General features: G+C 37.7%; 1 protein-coding gene across 4 annotated transcripts in view; it reads right to left on the bottom strand.

Moving 5' to 3' along the window:
- Nucleotides 1-19,114, bottom strand: part of IFT56 (intraflagellar transport 56) — a 52,078-nt gene that overhangs the window by 13,516 nt on the left and 19,448 nt on the right. For all 4 annotated transcript variants that reach the window (XR_012775352.1, XM_075499153.1, XM_075499165.1 and 1 more), the window contains exons 9-14: nt 18,521-18,623; nt 15,562-15,617; nt 13,707-13,760; nt 13,222-13,285; nt 6,503-6,591; nt 662-745 (exon numbers count right to left, since the gene is read on the bottom strand). Coding sequence is in view for 3 of the 4 variants with exons in the window: in XM_075499153.1 (XP_075355268.1) it covers nt 662-745; nt 6,503-6,591; nt 13,222-13,285; nt 13,707-13,760; nt 15,562-15,617; nt 18,521-18,623 (450 nt within the window). In the remaining variant the exon portion in view is untranslated. The remainder of the gene's footprint in view (nt 1-661; nt 746-6,502; nt 6,592-13,221; nt 13,286-13,706; nt 13,761-15,561; nt 15,618-18,520; nt 18,624-19,114) is intronic.

The raw sequence follows: 19,114 nt of genomic DNA, 5'->3' as shown, positions 1-19,114 counted from the left end.
TAGACTACATGGTTGTTTTCTTTTCTGGCTTGTCTTCCTTCTGGTCTTGTGGAAAATGTTGCTTCCATCTTCATAATAGCTATTTGCTTTTGCATATTTTAGTTGTAATTAAGTTTCTACTGCACATAGACACAAAAAATGCTGTGTGTAGAAGTTAATCTCTTCCAGCTGCATCTGGATGCTGCTGAATAAGATAGTGAGCGCTTCCTCTTTTCCTCCCACATCTCCCAGAGGAAGAAATTTTTTTTTTTTTTTTATTTTTTTAAACACAAATTTCTACGGACACCTAGAAGCTCTTAACTATTCAGTGTCTTTTACTCAGCATGCCCTAGTCAGTCTGAACAATAAGACTGCCTGGGACCCCAGACAAAGCGTAGGAAATCTGATTAAGAGGGCATTCTTTGATCAATTAGAGATAGCTGCAAGCACTCTTGTGATGCACCACAAGCAGCATGAGTCCCTCACGTTACAAGATTAGCAAGATAATCTTTTCTGAATAGTGTTCACTGAGAGTTTCAGTTCCTCTAAGAAGGGGAAGATGATGTTCCACAACCTGCTTATTTTCAACCAACATGAAGATCTAGAGGGAGAAAAGGAAGGGAAGAGGGGAGTACGTGTGAAATGTTTCCATTGTTGTTTTTTAAAGAAAGTAAATACATACCTCTTCAGCCTCGCTAAAATTGCCCATGGCAGCTTTGGCTTGGGCGTAGTTGAAGTTAAAAGTGTCATCGTTGTAGAAGTAACTCTGGAAAATAAGCCACACAGACAAAACCCAAATAAATAAAACAAAAACCCATCCTCTCATGGTATAACAACATTAAAAATACCCCCACCCCCCCCCCCCAGTCTGAGTCAGACTATGTCAAGACAACGGGAAGGAAAAAGAAAAACCCACATTATGAACATACAGCATTTATAAACAGTGGGTAGAAAATTATGGACTGGCTTTCCATCCTACATTTGTGACTACAAACACAGCTGGAACATTCCACGGTATTAACTATGAGAGATCTGGAGAATGCTCCAAGCTCAAAATTGCAGTGGCAGCTTTTATGGGTGTAATTTTCACTTTGGGCATGTGAAGACATGCTGTGCTGCCATGGTCTCTTTCACCTCCCAAGCACTTATTTCACCACTATGGTAGTAAATAGGCAGTTGACTCCCTAATGGCTTAAGGAGATGAACAGTTTGTTTTTCCAAGACTTCCCAAGGTTCAACAAGAGATCCTGTGGATCTGGTTATATGACAGATGCTAGTCTGACACACTGGATCACATGATGGAGGTGGAGCTGCAGTACCAGGCTGTAACCAGGCAGCACACCGTTTAACAGGACTTCCTTAAGCTCAAGCCTTGCTTAGAGGCACCCTTCTCTCTATCTGAAATGCAATATTAAGTTTTTCTCTCCCATAATATTAGACTGGACACACCTGGTTAATGACAGATCAGGTTGACCTAGCTGTGTCTTTTCTGAAAAGCTGCATGGGCCAAAGCAGGAAATATAACTCTAGGTACAGATTAGCCTGATGTTTGGGTTTGACCCAATTAGCTTAGATTTGATCATAGTCAGATTGAAGTATAACTCAGATGACCAAAAGTCAGCTGCGTGTGTTCTACATTCAGCATTATCCCACACTAGCAGTAGACCTGGTAGAGGTAAGGTAGAACACAATACCACAGCGATGAGTGTGAATGGGATTGAGGATCCCTGCTGAGCAGAGGTGCAGTGCTTGTCAAAGAGCATGGGAAAAAAGCAGGGTGGTTTATCCACTATAGTTAACTGCAAGAAAAGCTTTCCTGTGTGCATAACAGCAAGGTGTGTGAAAATGTTTTTGCTTATATAACATCTATAAAAGAAACTGAACTTGTGTAGGAAGACCAAACTTTTGTTTTGTTCCCTCATTAAGGAGTAAGGAGGAGGTAAAAAGCACAACTGGGACTGTACAAAAGATATGGGAAGCAAGGGACAAAACCCTTTCCCAGTGCTATCTTCTTCAATTATGTAGAGATACTTGAGGAACCTCTTCCCTGTCACAGGTAGTCAACAAAGGGTACTGACCCAGTCCACCCACATACATCAAGCCAATGCCTGGACAGGAGAGGTGGGGTGTGGCCACCATTTGCCAGATGTCTAGGTTTCACCCAAATAGTCTATGTTAGGGTCCAAAAGAGCCAGCAAATATAGCAAGCTATGTGAAAGCATGAGGATAAACCAATCGGATGAATCTCAAGCTCAGTCTGTGAAAACATTTCAGCACCCTTAGGGTGAACTAACTGGTTTCACTATATGAGAATTACAACACTTCACTATATTCTTCCTCAATGATAGTTTTGCATGAATCAGCACAAGTCCCAGGTTAAGCAAAGCTGGTGAGCAAGATGCTAGTTTTACTGCATGAATAGTTCTTTCTGTTCAAATAGCCCCCATTGTATTTTTGAGTTAAAATGGAAAAGAAACTCTGTCAGCAATCAAACTAAAAAACGGTGTCATTCTGTCCTGGCTGTATTTGTGCTAAAGACCAGACCTGCTGCAAAAACAAAACCAGTAAAAATGAACTAGTACTGCTGACAGCGCAACACATTCACAGCACCTAGATATTTTGTTTCTTTTTCTTTAAGCCACATTATATGTACTGGACTTCACTCTTTCGTGGTCTTTTTAGTGGTCTTCAATCTTTTCATAAAACCAACTGAGCTCCAAGTCATGTCCATTTCAATGAGATGCTCAGACACCCAGTTGAACAATGAAGCATTCGTTGTGGCCAGAACTCAGCTGAGCCTGAATTAGCTTGTCTTCTCAGTTGATCCTCAATGTTATAATGTCACCCTCAGGGCAGCTGGCAATACATTTATAATAAGGTGTCCTTTGAGATATTCTCATGCCTAAAGCAGTTTTAATCAATCATGGATGAAAGTGGTGTTTCCTGAGAGAATATCACGCAAACAATCTTCACAGAATGCACAGCTCCACTTAAAGAGCTGCAGAGATTCTCCTGAAGTTGATTCCTGTGAATGAAACACAAAGGTGACTGTAAAGCCACCTAAACCTTGCCTGTAAAGTGGCACAGGAAGAATTATTTGCATCCCTGTGACCTGAAGAGGAGAGGAATGACCTAAGTAAATCTGAGCAGTGGCTAGTCTCAGCTAGAAAATTATGAGTACCAACTACTTCAAAAGGACCATGCAAAGAAAGTGGTGGTAGGGAGAAAACTTTGTCCCTTGCTATTTATCAACTGCATTATGTCTCAAAGTACCAGTATTTATGATTCCCTTCAAGAATTTAACAAATACATCTTTTACTTAAGCCTGATCATTTTGCAACTTGCTAGATACAATCTATAAAACCTTCCAAACTTGCAACCTCAACCCTACCTTGAACTATGACAATGAGCTCCATAAATCAACTGTGTTTTGAGAGGGACAAAATCCATTTTCTTAGAAAAGACATGGTGAATTTGCTGCAATTCCAGCAAGCCGTACCTTGTTTTCAGCCTCTCCTAATAGAAATGGAGGTTTCAAATCTACCTTGTTTATTCTAATCCTAATTTTGTATAATTTTATTTTCTTAACTTCCCTCTATAGGAAATAATGTCTATCTTCTAAATCTCTTAAGACAATATTTCAATTCCTAATTATTCTCTGAATCCCCTTTCTTTCTGCAGTTGAGGGGGGAGTGCCCAATATTTCAAATAAGAGTACACCACTGTGCAATGAAATGCATCAATCTTTTTTTATATTGAATTTTCTTTACTTAACATAATATTCTGTTTCATCCTTATAAATGCAGTCACATTACAACTGTGAAAACTGAGGGAATATTTAAAAAAAAAATTATCTTTGCCTAAATGTGGGTCAAATCAAAACAGATATATGGTTACTGATGCCAAAGGCATGTATATGTGAAGTCCAGTTTGCAAGCTGAGATCCACATATATATGTTATAATGTGCAACAGCAGTTCTACATACTTTCAGCAAAACAGCTAAGTTTTTAAAACAAAACATCCAAACAGTCTTCCCCTCCCCTATGCACACATAATAAAATCTTTTCTCCCAAATCTGACAAGGTAAGAACGGTCCTTCTTCTAGTTGATAAATATAGCAGGATTGAAGTCTTGCATACCTGTACCTGTCATTGTTTCTGCCTTCCTCCCAACAGTTTTTAAACATTAGATCTATTCCTCACCTATATTTCCCTCTGCATGGGCTCTTACATTTATAAAATAATACCGAGTATTCTGTGCTCTTCCTTTTCCCTTCGGATTCTCTTTCCAACCCTTCCTACAACACTTTCCTTTATACCCTCACAGATGCAGAATTGTCTCACTTAATTCCCTCCCTGTAGCACTTCTCTTGCCTCATGACTCTGACCTATCCTCCGATCATCCTATTGCCCACTTTCACCCTCTTAATTTCTGTTTACTGTCTTGTTCACTTCTGGCTCTTTCCTTTACAAACACTAGCCATGCCTTACTTTCCAATATTAATAATGACTCCATTTGCCTCCCCAGATGCTCCCCTTCTCTCTCTCTCTCTCTCTCATTTTTAAGCTGTTGTGGTTTAACCCGGCAGGCAGCTAAGCACCACACAGTCATTCGCTCACTCCCCCACAGTGGGATGGGGGAGAGAATTAAAAAAAAAAAAAAAAAAAAAAAAGGTAAAACTCGTGGGTTGAGATAAAGACAATTTAATAGGACAGAAAAGAAAGGGGAAATAACAATGATAAAAAGATATACAAAACAAATGATGCACAATGCAACTGCTCACCACCTGCTGACCGATGCTCAGCCAGTTCCCGAGCAGCAGACCCCTGGCCAGCTTTTCCCCCAGCTTTATATGCTGAGTATGACATCATATGGTATAGAATATCCCTTTGGTCAGTTGGGGTCTGCTGTCCCAGCTGTGTCCCCTCCCAACTTCTTGTGCACTCCCAGCCTACTTGCTGGTGGACAGTGTGAGAAGCAGGAAAAGGCCTTGACTCTATGTAAGCACTGCTCACCAGTAACTAAACCATCAGTGTGTTATCGACATTATTCTCATCCTAAATCCAAAACACAGCCCTATACCATCTACTAGAAAGAAAATTAACTATCCCAGCCGAAACGAGGACATAAGCTTTCCTATATACCTTGGAGGTGGTGAGTAATTGCATTTAACTTTAACCTTTTTAGGTCAGAACTAGTTAAGAACTTTAAGTAAATGGAAAGAGCTGGGTATTTCTATGGGGTGACTCATTCCATTCTAAGTGTAAGAAATACACAGGATGAATTCTCCTCCAGAAATTACCATCTGCCCCCATTGGCTATAGACTGAGACCAGGTGATAGTTATAACTATAAGTCTGACTTTTAGCTGGCTCAAGTTAGGCAAAACAAATCTCACTGTTAGTTTCCAGCTCTCCTTTTTTTCCAATTACACACACACACTCCAATCTGGGGGGGTGGTGGTAGGGTGTCTCTTCATTCTACTACAGTGTAGCCATTCCAGTGGCTACAGCCACTTGGGATTTCTTCCATGACCTCTTTCCAGACAAAGTTTAAAAACACTACACCTTCATCATTCTTCACTTATCAGCTGCTTTTGGCATCATTACAGCCACATATTTTTCTTTAGGTCTCACCCTCCTTAGAACATTGTAATTGTCCTCATCTCATGCATCTCCCTAGCCACTTCTTTTTAGATTCTCATTCCTCTTCCTACCAAATATAGTTCTTACAACTCTAGTTTCAAATCAGTAGAACAAGACTGCAATCACTTAACCCTCCACACTCCAGCCTCTTTTTCCTCACATCTGATTTATAACTGAATATCTGTAAGTTATATCCATTTTATCCATTGAATATTGGTGATCTGATAATGCTGCATTATAACAACTGCAATCTCCTTCTCTTACTTTGAAAAATGCAACATTGCCTGCAGGCTACCACTCGGATTACTTCTGCAAAAATAATATTCTTAGCTTACTGCTTTGGTAATACTGCCCTATCTTAGCCTTTCAGTGACTGCTTTCCCTATAAAATATAAGCTTTATTACTTTCAGGGTCCTTCATGTCCTATCGTCCTTACATACTCTTATTCATTAAAGTGTTGTCCCCAATTTTTAACCAGTGACAATAATCTTCATCACTCATTTGATAAGTCTTAAAAAAAAAAAAGTGTTTTTTTTTCCTCCATGCTGCCCACCCCATTAATATCCACACATTTTTTCATTGTCTTCCTTTAATTATCTTCCTTGTCTTCTGTGATGCCACCAGAAAGCCTGATAATGGTTAAATTGCAAGTGTGATAAGAGCACCATGCTGCACAATGCTATCTAAACTGCTTCTTTACATTTTGATCCATTTGCTGTATTGACCACTTGTCCCACTGTTGTTCCTGTGTTTTGTTGTTACTGTTGTGTTTCTGTATCTTTTTATGTATACATAGTGTCTCACACAGTACAGTCTAATTCCATAAGTAGTGATTCCATGTATTAGAGTACTACCAATACTAAATAATAATACTAACCTTGACTGAGTTGAGGTAAATCAGGACATTACCAAACTGTCTAAGAAGAAAGAAGCAGGAGGACATGCACTGTCTCCCTGGAATGGTATCTAAAATTCAAAAGAGAAATGCAGATTGGTAGAATTTAAAAATCACATGGTAATGGAAGTCACTGTCAAGACTGCTGGCAACTATGAAAGCAGCTGACTGCTAAAAATAGTGTAACTTGCCTTTTCAAGGCAAAGGACCATACTACAGGTTAGAAAAACTATTAGATCATCTTCTCAACTTTCTCTACAGCATACAATAACTATTTCAAGACTGTATTCAACAGCAAATTCTACAGAGACAAATTGTTTAAGTAACAGGCCTTTTCCATGATACAATTTATGTAGCATAATTTTACCATGAATTATTCTTACTCTTAGGAAATGACACTTGATACAAAGCCTGAGTTTGTTATTCTAACCTCATTAGCCTTTTCTCTTTAAAATCATGCTTTTCAGTTATCCTGGACAAAGCAGCTCTACATATTTTAATTTTAGTTCCAGTGAAAGATTAACTTGAGACACTGAAAATATTGTTATATTAAAAAAAAAAATACATGCACAGGAAAAATACTCAGTGATGAAATATAATATGAATATTAATTTTCATGCACTTGGGATTTACCACATTGCTCACAAGTGGTAAAGCCATAAGTAAGTTAGGCATATCAATTCAAATGAGTGTCAGTAAACTTTGCTGCCATCTATGTCATCATAAACTTTGCTGCCATCATACTATGCTGTCATCTACTCTGAAATTGCTAGCTGTGTTACTGAAAAACTATTTCAAAGCTTTTTTAGAGATTCTGAAGTAAGCTTACTAGGACTAGTTTTTGTTAGACCAAACCAGCAGAAATTGGTCAGAGATGGACAAACCCAAGTAGAAGCTGGGAAGGCATAAACCCAAGTGATGTCAAATCGCTATTTCACTATGTCAAATAATCATTAGGGTGCATGTTGCTCTGTGCAGTTTGGTGAGCTGACAGGAGATAAGATCCTAAGGCTACCAACATCCCTGAAGTAATCTGCTCCTGTAGGTTAGTTACCATCAATCCATCCACACCAGAAAATTAAAATATCTTTTCTGTATATAGAAATTTCATCTATCTGAAGACCAATATTTTGACTCCATACCACAGCACAAAATATAGCATTCCACTGGAAAATTGTGCATTCGCCTTTAAATAAGGTAGGGTAGTAATTATTCCTGGAAAGCACTATATAAGATCTCAAAATATATTTCAAAGGAAAGCAGAATATTTTCATTTTTTATCTTTTAGCACTAGGAGATACAGAGCTTGGATGTCCTGTCATTTCCGTAAAGAGACAATCCATCCTTATCTATGTCTGAACCACATCATTCAGTTCTCCAACTTAAGAAAATTATTTGGTTATTTATGAAGTGTTCACCTGGGAGCAGAAACTGAACTGTATATTTATCTGTCCTTTTTTACATGCAGGCATACTTATCATGACACATATATGCCTTGACAGGACAATAACAGAAACAATTTTCCTCAGTGTTCTTCCACTCTTTTTTTTGTTGTAATGAGAATGCAGGTACCTCAAAAGTGCTCCTTTTCTCTCATATTCAATTTTTGAAGTTCATAAAGTCACAGTAATTTATTTTAAACAAAATTTAAAGAAATGCAAATAAACATGCAAAGGAGACTTAAAACTGAGAATACATTTTCAGTAAAAATTAATCACAGTAACAAAATATTAGAACCACACTTTTCTTTTCCTATATATGATTGGAGAGTTTCCAAGTTTCAGTATTTATTCTTACGTCCACACTTTGGCAGAAAATTTTGTTAGGCCAGCATACCATCCTCCATATACTTTTAGTGAAAGATTTCATTAAAAACCAAACAAGTAAAACATCTGTAAACCTCATACAACTTAGCAATGAATACTACTAGTGACAGGAAAACTAGAGTTTTATAGTTCTAATTCATCCCATGTGACTCATGCAGGAAGAGGAAAAAGTTCTCATTTTGAAAAATTACTTAGGGTGACCTAAGAATACCTCAAAGAAAAGACTGCAAAGTCCAGAAGAAATGTTTCATTCCTCCCACCCAACACTAGATATGCCTGACTTGGTCCTAAAAGAGGACCACTGCAAATGAAAGGGGTGGTTTTCTCCAATTATGCTTGCTGTGTTTTTTAGAGTAGTTTGTAAGACTTAGGGTAAGCACCAGAAACACTGCATTTAATGGAAATGTTTATGTTCATTTACTTTCACTAATGTTCCTCTTACCCCATTTCCTCCTTAATTTATCTGAGAAATCTGATCTGTTTCATTTTCCACCCAGTTGAGACCCTGGGAGAAGAGCATAAGAATTAACTATAAAAATCTAGTTATATCCTCCTTTGTAATGCCAGTTCCTTTTTATGTCATTGGGATTAAGAATTTTTATTAAGCTTCAAAAATGCCAGTAAACCAAGCTGCTGTTCTGGGTGTTATTTATTGTTGCTAGAGGGTGAATATTGACTCCTAGACTGTAAGTGCTTCCTGTTTTTTTTGGTTTGGGTGTCCCCTCTCCTCTTAAAATACATAACTTCCAACATGAGATGAAATGTGTACATGCATTGGAAAGGACTTTCACGTTAACTTTGTTTGCTCTATGTTCCTTGAACCTCCAAGTCAGAGATCTAATTAAAGATAGCAAAGGGTTTAACTGATGACCCCAAAGGACTTTACAAATACATGACAGTGTATTCTTCCTAAACTGTCTGTTGCTAATTTTTTCTTAATGCAGTCATGGGATTTCTACAGTTAACAAGAGCAAGTCAGAAAGGCAGGATCTTGTTTTGAAAAAACATTCCACATCTTCATCTTAATCCATTAATTTTTGATAATCCACATTAAAATCAGGAGCCTTGTAGGCCCAGTTGTGAGCAAAGACACAGCACAGGATTTCCTCACCCTAGTGAGCACAACCTACTTTTGTATTATAAATCTGCAAAGCAGCTGAGTAACTTGATAAAAATCTTAAACACAATCTAGTGGTACTAGTGCCTTGCAAGGATTGGCACAGTGGGAAGTGCTGAAGCATGACTTACATGCTTGAATAGCACAGCTGGCTACTTAGCAAAAGCCCAAGTATACAAACAGCAAGAATTCTGTTTTCCATTCTAAATCCAGCAAAGCAAAGGCAGCAGATCAAAAATGACCACAAATACACAACATAGCATATTAGCCACTAAGTTACATAAGAACATAAAAATTATCATATTGGATCCAAAGTCTGTCTGGTTCAGAAGCTTGCTGAGTAAGAATATACAGCTATAGAAAGAACGTATTCTGATTTCACATATAATACATGCTGTGGTATGTAATGCCACTTCCTTTGAAGTTTCTCTCAGCTTCCAACAATCTGCACTGAAGACTTCCTAATCATTACTGAAAAATTTGTGTTAAACAGCCAACGGACTTTTCTTCTACAAATTTCTTTATACCTTCTGGTTCTTGCAAGATTCCATATCAAATAAGTTGTGTTGCATGAAAAAGTAATTCATGCTGTTTGTTTTAATAGTCTTGCATGATGATTTATGTCAATGCTCCTTGTTTTTTGTATGGTACAGTAACTGATTCTTCTCTATTCCTCTTCTCCTTGTCATTTATGATGTTCTGTATTGCAAATGTAACTAAACTCAGTCATCATTTTCCAGGCCATGCATCCTCCTTTATCTAATCTCTCCCTGGTCAAGAAGTTCTCCCCTTTCTCTGATCATCCTTGCAGTCTTTATTGTACCCTTTCTTGTTCTACCATATTTTTTTTTGAGATGCAAGAACCAGAGCTGTACACACTATTCCAGAAAGGGAACTACATCTGTATACAATGACACAGTAATTATTTTTGGTTTGTTCCTTCTTTCCTCATCAATTCCTAAGATTCTCTTCAACTTTTCTGATAATTTTGCAAATATAGTTTAAGGTTCCCTCCCCTCCCTGCTATGTACTACTTTGCATTTATCAAAGCTAAATTTAATTTGCTATTATTACCCAGCCTCATCTATTCTTCCACAGCTTTCATCATTGTGGAAGCTCTCATTTTTCCTACTATGGGTAATTTTGTACCATTGGCAAATCTAGTCATGTCATTATTTGTCTCCTATAGCTCATTAATTATGAATACGAGCCCTTTCTTTAAAGAAACAAAAGGTTCTTTCAAGTGTTCAAATCAGGTGCATTTTATCCTTTTCACTGCTACTTCACTGAAAATTTTCTGTTAGAAATGGGAAGCTACATGATAACCTTTCTCTTCTTGAAATTACTACTGTGGAAATTTTTTGAGGTATTTGCTAACACATGGATTTTGAATTGGATTATACTCAGATCACTGTAACAGAATTGGATTTTCATCATAAAATTTCAAATCAGGTTCTATGTAATCTCTGTATTGGTCTAGAGTCACCTGTTCACTTGTGTGTTCTCTAAGAAAGACAAAAACTTAGCATTTAAAAATTTATTCTCTATACCATGCCATGTCATTGCATTTATGAGGTCAATAGGGACAGAATTGAAGTCTCCAACTATTATGTCATTATCTATCTATATAAAATCTCTAACCTCTTTAATATGCCAGTCAGTGTTCCCTTCCAGGCTGGCTGGTGAATAATTTAGCCTCAATATGATGAGTCTCCTATTGGAGCATGTAATTTAGAACAATTTTATGTTACTCACTGATACAGAAAAGATATTTACTTTGTTTTGTGAGAAGGTCTATATAATGTTTAGAACCATTTCTCCACTGGCATCATCTATTTAGTAATACCCCATTGTAAGTTAAATAGGAACAATATCCTACATGTTACCTTCCTCCTACCACATTTAAAATATTTTAGGTTTATAGCTTCCTTTTCTAAAACTACGTGTTCCACTTTATTCATCTTCTTGTAAAACATCTAATATTCGTATAAAAAGACGTACATATTTGGTCTTCATGTGTTTGCTTTTTGTTATGTCCTATCTAAATTGAACTCTGTTTGCCTCTTCTATTTCCAATCTACAGTTTGTTGACCTCCACCTGTCCTTCACTGGAGGATACAAAAAAACCCTCATGCTATTTTGCCTTTAAAGGAGGAGTTAACTTGAACTGTGTGCTCTTCTGTATGTCAGCTGTCTCCCACAAGTTTTTAAAAAGATGACAAAGCAGTTTTTACATGGAAGTACCAAACGTGTAAGATGCTTGCAGTACTAATGTTTCCATTTACCTTTAGTTGGAACCAATCCTTCCCATAGGCTCATTTTTTTTAATTAACCCACCTTCCTAATCGGACTACATTTGTGTTCCCCCCCTGCCTCCAACCATACCTCAAGTCTTAGCCTGTATATCCTGTTTTGCATATGGGTTTAAAAATATTTCACAGTAAAATTAAGACTTTTAGCTTCCTAACAATTTCAATTTTGGTTTTGGGCTATATCTTCACTATACATCTTTTCAGGATATCTTTTCTCAGACTATCTCTGTATTATTTTTATCCATATGTGCTATGGTCACTCATCACACCTGCGTGACTGTTATGGGCATTAAGAGGTCTACCACCATTGTATCAGTCATCCTGTGACCTTACTGGCATCACCAGCCCAGTTAGCTATATGCCCACTATCTGAGTCTCACAGTTCATATTGCTTCTTTCTGTTAGCTGGGATCCCAACTCCAAAGGGATAGCCTCAATGCAAAAGGAATGTGTTAGGGAAGCCACATCTATGGAACCACTTCCAGCCTTCCAATGTGAAGTTCTCTGCTGCACAATCTCAACAGTAAAAGGGCTGCAAGGGGAACAGAATAGCTCAACAGTATTTCTGAATGTTTCATCAGTGCTGCTACCCTGTCTCTTTAGCTCCTTCTCTTTAGTCGCCATGGACACAGGAGACAGCATTCTGTCTCTGAGGACCATGAGCTGTCTGTGCCATAAACATGCATAAGTTACCCACCTAAAGAAACAGTCCTACTGACAATGCCTACAAAGGAAACTGGGAAGCCCCATTTTGTTTGAATTTCTGTGTTCCAACTACTGGCTTTTTTGATTTGTGATTTTGTTTTTACTTTGGCAAGGGAAGACAAAGTGTTGTTTTGGTCTATTATTGAATAAGTAGAAGTAAATATTGAAAATATATTGATTTTTTTGGTTGTTTTTTTTTGTTTGGATTTTTTTTGGGGGTGTGTGCGTGTTTTTTGGTTCAACCAAGGAGTTAGTTCCAGAGCCTCCATTTCTCTCTGTAGCCAAATTCCTCTTTACGTTCTTATCACCCTCAGTTCCCGGGCACACTCCATGCTAGGACTCTACATACTCAATAGGCTTCATCAGCAGTCCTAGATTTGTACCCGTGAGGTTTCAGCACACACTTCATCTAATTAGGCTGCTGTCTTCTGTTTCTATAATGGGGATTATTAGTCAAAGGTAAGCTGCCACAGCGTCTACCAGTGAAGACTAGCAGTTTGCAGTATAGCCTGTTTTCCAGCCAAATTCATATACTAAGGTTTGGAATCAATTGAGCCTTCTAATTTAAACTTCCAAATTTGGTTTTAGACTATAAATTAGACTTTCTGTTACTCATACTACAACAACAAAATGCCTAGCAATAGTCATGCTAACAGTCAGCAGTTAGACAAAGATACAATGGCATATATTTGGATACTGTAAGAAGGATTACCTAATTAAGAAATAACATTTCAAACATACCACATTCGCTAGCTGATTCACCCACCAACTGGAAGAACTGCTGAGCAATTTTCAGATGATCTCTCTGAGAGAGAAAAAAAAAAAGAATCCAACATGAGTTCCAGAGTTGATGCTACAATACACAGTGAAAACACACTCTGAGGAACGGATGGGGAGAAACGAACAGACAGGGCTGAAGTAAAACCAGAAAAGGTAAATGTGCCACTGTATGTGCCTAGATACACAAGAACACTGTAGAAAGCAAACAGATTTTTTGGAAGCAGGACAGAGAACCCAAATTCAGCTTGATTTATTGTCAGGACTAGCAACAGAGATGTGCACCTCACTCATTTTGGACTGAGTACTGTACAGAAAAAGATTAAGAGACTCAGAGATCCTGCAATCTAAATGAGGAATGACTGTCTGTTTCAATCCATTCCAGTCCCTACAGATCCATTCACATTCTACTTTTGGAGAAGCTGGAGAACCTCATGGGCTTCACTCACCGAACCCATTTCTTGTCCAAGTGCTGCATTTACCACTCCTTTGAGGATATACTCCTGAAAAAAAAAAAGTAAAAAGGATCAGAGAAGACAACATGAAGATTTCAGGAGACATGTACAAGCCTATGTGCACATTATTTTCTTCCTAAATTCAACTCTATCCCAACTCAGTTTAATAGGTATCTGGTTACTGTGATACTATGATAGTGCTTCAGCACAGTAGTACAAAGTTACCCCCCAAAAATCCATTCTACTTGCTAGCTAGTCACTTCTGCTAAATACGTGGGATGCAAAGGGGTGGTGTGTTTTCTGATAAGTCTTATGCTCAAAGACAATGCACCAGAAGGAACACCATAACATACTATCATGCCCTTTTCACCATTATATGACCAATAATCAAGTGCAATATTGTTATATTAATGCATAGATCCCACTTCAAGTATGCACATTGGTTAACCATAACCACTACCATCCTTGCTCCAAAATGCATAGCGTTTCTCATCAGGGCAAAAATATCAAGAGGTTTGTGCTCTGTGGTCATGTTACTCTACTGAAATTAGGAATAGGAGTAGACTACCCTGTAATCTCTACTAAGAGATACAACAATAGTTTAATTCTTCTCTGAGCAAGATTTTCTCAGCATGTAACAGACTCATTTGTCTTATTCAAAGCTTTTAATTAAGAGTTTTAGCTATAAACCTTTTTTTAGCAGGTACTCCTGATAAACCTGGACAGCCCTGTCACAGATGTAAACACAGAAAAAAAGAGAGAAACATGTACACAGACCAAAAATAGAGTGCAGGAAACAATCTGAGAGTACTAGCCAGCATGCTAAGTAATCATTTTAGCACACCAACTCTCTTACAGATGCCAAATTATTATCCTATAGACGTCATGACAAAGAAGAAATTTGAGAACTGAAGGAGGATATACAAGTAGTTTCGCAAGTCTTACTGGGGAGTTCCTTCCAAGTGTGAGTGAGAAGATGAAAAAAAGCACAAAGATTTTAATTTCAAAATGTGATCATGAATGATATCATGTTATTTATATTAGGCACATATATGGGGAAAACAGAGGCTAAAGGACCAATAACTGCAGAAAACTGTTCAAGTAAGTCTTGCTATACTGAAAAATGCAAGAAGTGAAAAGCAACAGCAGAAGACACTCCTCAGCACAGAATCACCAGATCTGTGTTCTCAAGGTTTTCCTTTTCCCTCCCTCCATCTAATCCTCACACAGACTCATGAAAGGTCCCTTTCATGCCCAGCTATGTGACCTTTGGAAAATAAACTCCAAAGAGGAATAAATCAGAGACTAAAGATGTTGGAACAGCCACAAAAGAAAATTACAGTAGCAGCCAAGGCACACTGCAGTTTTCACTCATTGCAGCCAAAGTGAGATTGAATTAGAAAAGACCTATTATTTAAACTGCTTAATCTAATCTAGCTCATTTTTATTGAAATGGCTTCAGGACAAACCACATGAGCATCTGAGCTAGTAGATCTGTGGGATGGTTACCATCACCAGGGCAGAAGTGACAAGTAGCTGTAGTTGGAAGAGGGCTTTTACCTATGCACTAATGGTCTGCTCACTAGAATCAAGTCTGCACACAACAGAGCTGTATTCTTATTGACCCCAGGTGGTACAGCAATAAACATGCTAAGTACTCATGTATACTCATATGTAATACTTTATGTATGCACATTAAGTCTATTGTTGATAAAAAGATGGAAAACACAAGAGTTTTAAAAGTGGAAATGAGGCAAGCTGTCCTCAGGATACCAGTTTTGTATGTGGCAGATTTCATAACAATTTATAACCTCCATCTTTATGGACCATGACATTGGTTTCCAATTACCTGTGGAGCTGTAGGTTCCAGGTCCTTAATCAGGTTATAAGCCTCCTGCACATCATCTGAAATACCAGACGTTAGAATGCATGACAACCCATAGCACACTGTATTAGAACAAGTCACTCATCCTCTACAACATTCCCCAACAGTCATAGACTAAGAAATAAAGCATTTAGACAGGAGGAGAAGGTAACTATAAATCATTGTGAATTTATACCACAATGGTGATGGTTTTCTAGAACTCAAATAACAAACATGGAGTGAGTAATAGCTTCTTTATTACTACAATTTTCCTAGTAGAGATGACTTGGCCTCCTTGTTCATAATCCAGTGGCTGCCTTCTCAACAGTACAAGGTCAAGATAATAAATCCATCATCTTCCTGTCTTTTCTCTTCTCATATTTATTTACTGCTCAAGAAGGATAGGGTAACATGATTCTGAAGGGAAACTTCATCTTTTCCTTATCAATATTTCAAAGTCTGTCCAGCAGCTCTTACCTGATCTTAATTCTAACAAGCAAAAAGCACTACTAGTATAGAAGTTTAAATATACTACTAGTATAAAAGTTTGAATTCAATAAACAACTTCTTCCCACCCAAGAAATAAGTAAACTGAAAAGATTCTAAATTTCACCTAAATAAAAAAAAGATGTTGGCACTATGGTTGGCTTCGCAAGCCAACCTAGTGAAGATGCCGTTTTTACTGGCAACATTTTGTTAACACAGCATTATAGCAGCTGCCCATAAGAACAAGCCTTATCAAACAAAACTTTTTTTTGCTAGTACATACCATCCATACACTGTGGGGACAGTACTCCAGCATGACTTAAGACAATATACATTGGAGCTGCCAGGCTCCCATCCAACCCCTCTGCTTTCCTGCCCATTCCCTTGAGCAGTCACATAGTAAGCCAGCACAAGGTACTAGACTAGCCAAAAGTCATCACTTTTTTTTTTTTTAATAGAAATAGGGTTTTTGTTATTTCTGGCCAGCTCAGCACACAAGCAAAAAATTACAGCAGCCCTTATTTTCATCAGTGTAGACCATCAACACAGAACTATGCTCTTCAGGCTCCAAGAGAAGCCTCTAGCAAATCTCACTGGAGCAGATTATGACTCGATACCTGGCCCCAAACCCTGCTAGAAGTCACTACGTTAGAGTTGAAAAAAATGGGATGCATGTTTGCGCTTCAGTTACCCCTGTTCAGAGCGTGTCTTAACACAAGCCTACCTTTATCAGAGTCCTTGTAAGTTTTGGAGAGACAGCTGTAGTTATTAGATGTAATAATTTCTCACATTAACTGATGCTGCTACACTAATAAGACTTTAAAATGGAAATTTAGCCTAACCAGGAAGGAGGTTTTAATCCTAATTCCCCTTGGCCTCCTTTGTCAGTATGAAAGTCATTTGTATACCACAGTGAAGAACAGAATCTAACTAATGAAAATTACTGCAAGGTTGACAGCAAATGAGTGAACAAGACTGATTTTTAAGTGATGTAGAAGATGAACTTTGCTTCTGTGTAAGTAGAACTTAATTTGAAACATATATTATTTTTAACAATATCATTGGGCAAGATAATCGGTAATAATACCAATATTACCTATAGTGATATTGGCAACAATAATACTGGACAGAAATGTGGCTGGGAACAGCAGGCATAGATTTCCAAATGCCAAAATGTACTGACTAACCCAATGGATGACTGGTTGTATAGATAAGGGGATAGTAGTGGATGCTGTATACCTTGACTTTAACAAGGTCTTTGACATGGTCTTTTACACCTTTGTCATAGCCAAACTTGAGAGATAGGACTGGCTAAGTAAGATGCTAAGTAAGATGAGTCCTGGATACAACTGAGCACCAAAGAGAACTTATTCCAACTACAAAGATTAAATCTCACCAACCTCGTTGATCACAAAGCATAAAGAGAATCAGTATCTGAAACTCCAAGTCAATCACACTATAAAAAGCTCAAAGAGCTTTTTCAATGTACTATGTTTACGTATGCTCAGATTCTCTGATGAACTTATTGGGATGCAAAGAAAGTTGGTGTGACTTACTTCTGCCAGCAGAATACATCTCCTTTTTTTCCTGGTAATTTTTCAATATTTTGGAAAAAAAATCGCAGGCATCGACTTTATTTATTTGAAAAGTAAAAAAAAAAAAACCAAAACAAAAAACAAACCACCACCACATTTTTCTGCTTTCAGATGCTCTGGTCATCTAAACTTATTTTGTCGCCTTTAAAAGGTGACAAAATACAAGGCTTATAAGAAAGCAGGGGATGGAAAAGCATCATCACATCACCTTATATTAGATGACTGCAGTTAACACCTACTCATCACTCAGCCAGTCAACCCACTGTTGAATAAAGGAATGCAATGGGAGAATAGGAATGGCTCTGAAACTGAACTCAGATAAAGTTCAAAGGAGTTGGCCAACTAAGGAGAGAAATAAGTAGAAAATCCTTTTCAACTGATTCTGGCTACCTACCTGCATTCTTTAAGAGTTATAAAGTAGATTTGGAATGAAATGTCTTGTTCACAAATTGTAGCCTTGTTCACAGTCACTTTGGCTCATATTCTGTTTATCTGTTTACAGAAATAGTTGTCCTTGCCTTCACAGGACATACGCCTACCATTCTTCACATATTCAGGCAGGAGAGGCCCTCTCACTATAAACATATAAACACCACCATCCCCAAAGCCATCTCCCGCAACCCAAGAACCTCCAATACTCTGCTGAAGTAGATTTATTTAACCGCACACAATTAAAGCACTTCTCTGCAAGCCATGGAAACTTACATCACTATTTTCCAGAGGAACAGAAAATGAAATAAATTACATTTTACTGCAAAGAAAAAAAAAAAAAAAAAGGGGCATTTCATGGAATAGTCAGTTGAGATCAGATGAATGAATGTCATCCCTGAAGCTATGAAAGAGCCAGAGGAAGGTGTATTTACCTTGCCGGAGATAGTAAATCACAAGATTCAGTCTTGCCTCAGGAATAACATCAACCAGAGGAGGCAGGACCTGCAAAGCCCCTTCTCCTCCTCGGAACACCACCTGCAGAGAAAAGCAGCATATTGATAACTGCGTATCAAAATCTTGCCTATGATATCTTAATTGAAGTAAATTTGTCCTTAAATTCCTATATTAACAGTAGGAAAAGGTCAGCGGTACAGGCATTAGCATAATCCCTGCTTTAATATAACTATAGAATTACAACATGACAATCTTTATTCTGAAGAATATAAAGTATTTAATCCATCAGTGAAGATGAATTTATTTCAGCTTTTAGCAGCTCAAAGCAGTGATACATTATATATCAAAGATTTTAAAGAATAATATGGTCTGAGACAAGAGTGAGGGGAACACGTACAGAATTACAATTTGCTTATGATGTATTCATATGAAAAAATTAGGCTAACAACTCTACATTTATTTAGAATGCCACAAGGTCCTAAAATGATCAGGAGCAGTCGATTCTTTATACTTCAGTTTGATATGAGGGTTCCTCCAACCAAATCTAACATACTTATTCAATAAACCACTGG

The sequence above is a fragment of the Mycteria americana genome, chromosome 1 (genome assembly GCF_035582795.1).
Source record: "Mycteria americana isolate JAX WOST 10 ecotype Jacksonville Zoo and Gardens chromosome 1, USCA_MyAme_1.0, whole genome shotgun sequence".
NCBI lineage: Eukaryota > Metazoa > Chordata > Aves > Ciconiiformes > Ciconiidae > Mycteria > Mycteria americana.
The sequence above is the reverse complement of the archived record's forward strand: the minus strand, read 5'-3'. Positions and strand labels throughout refer to the sequence as shown.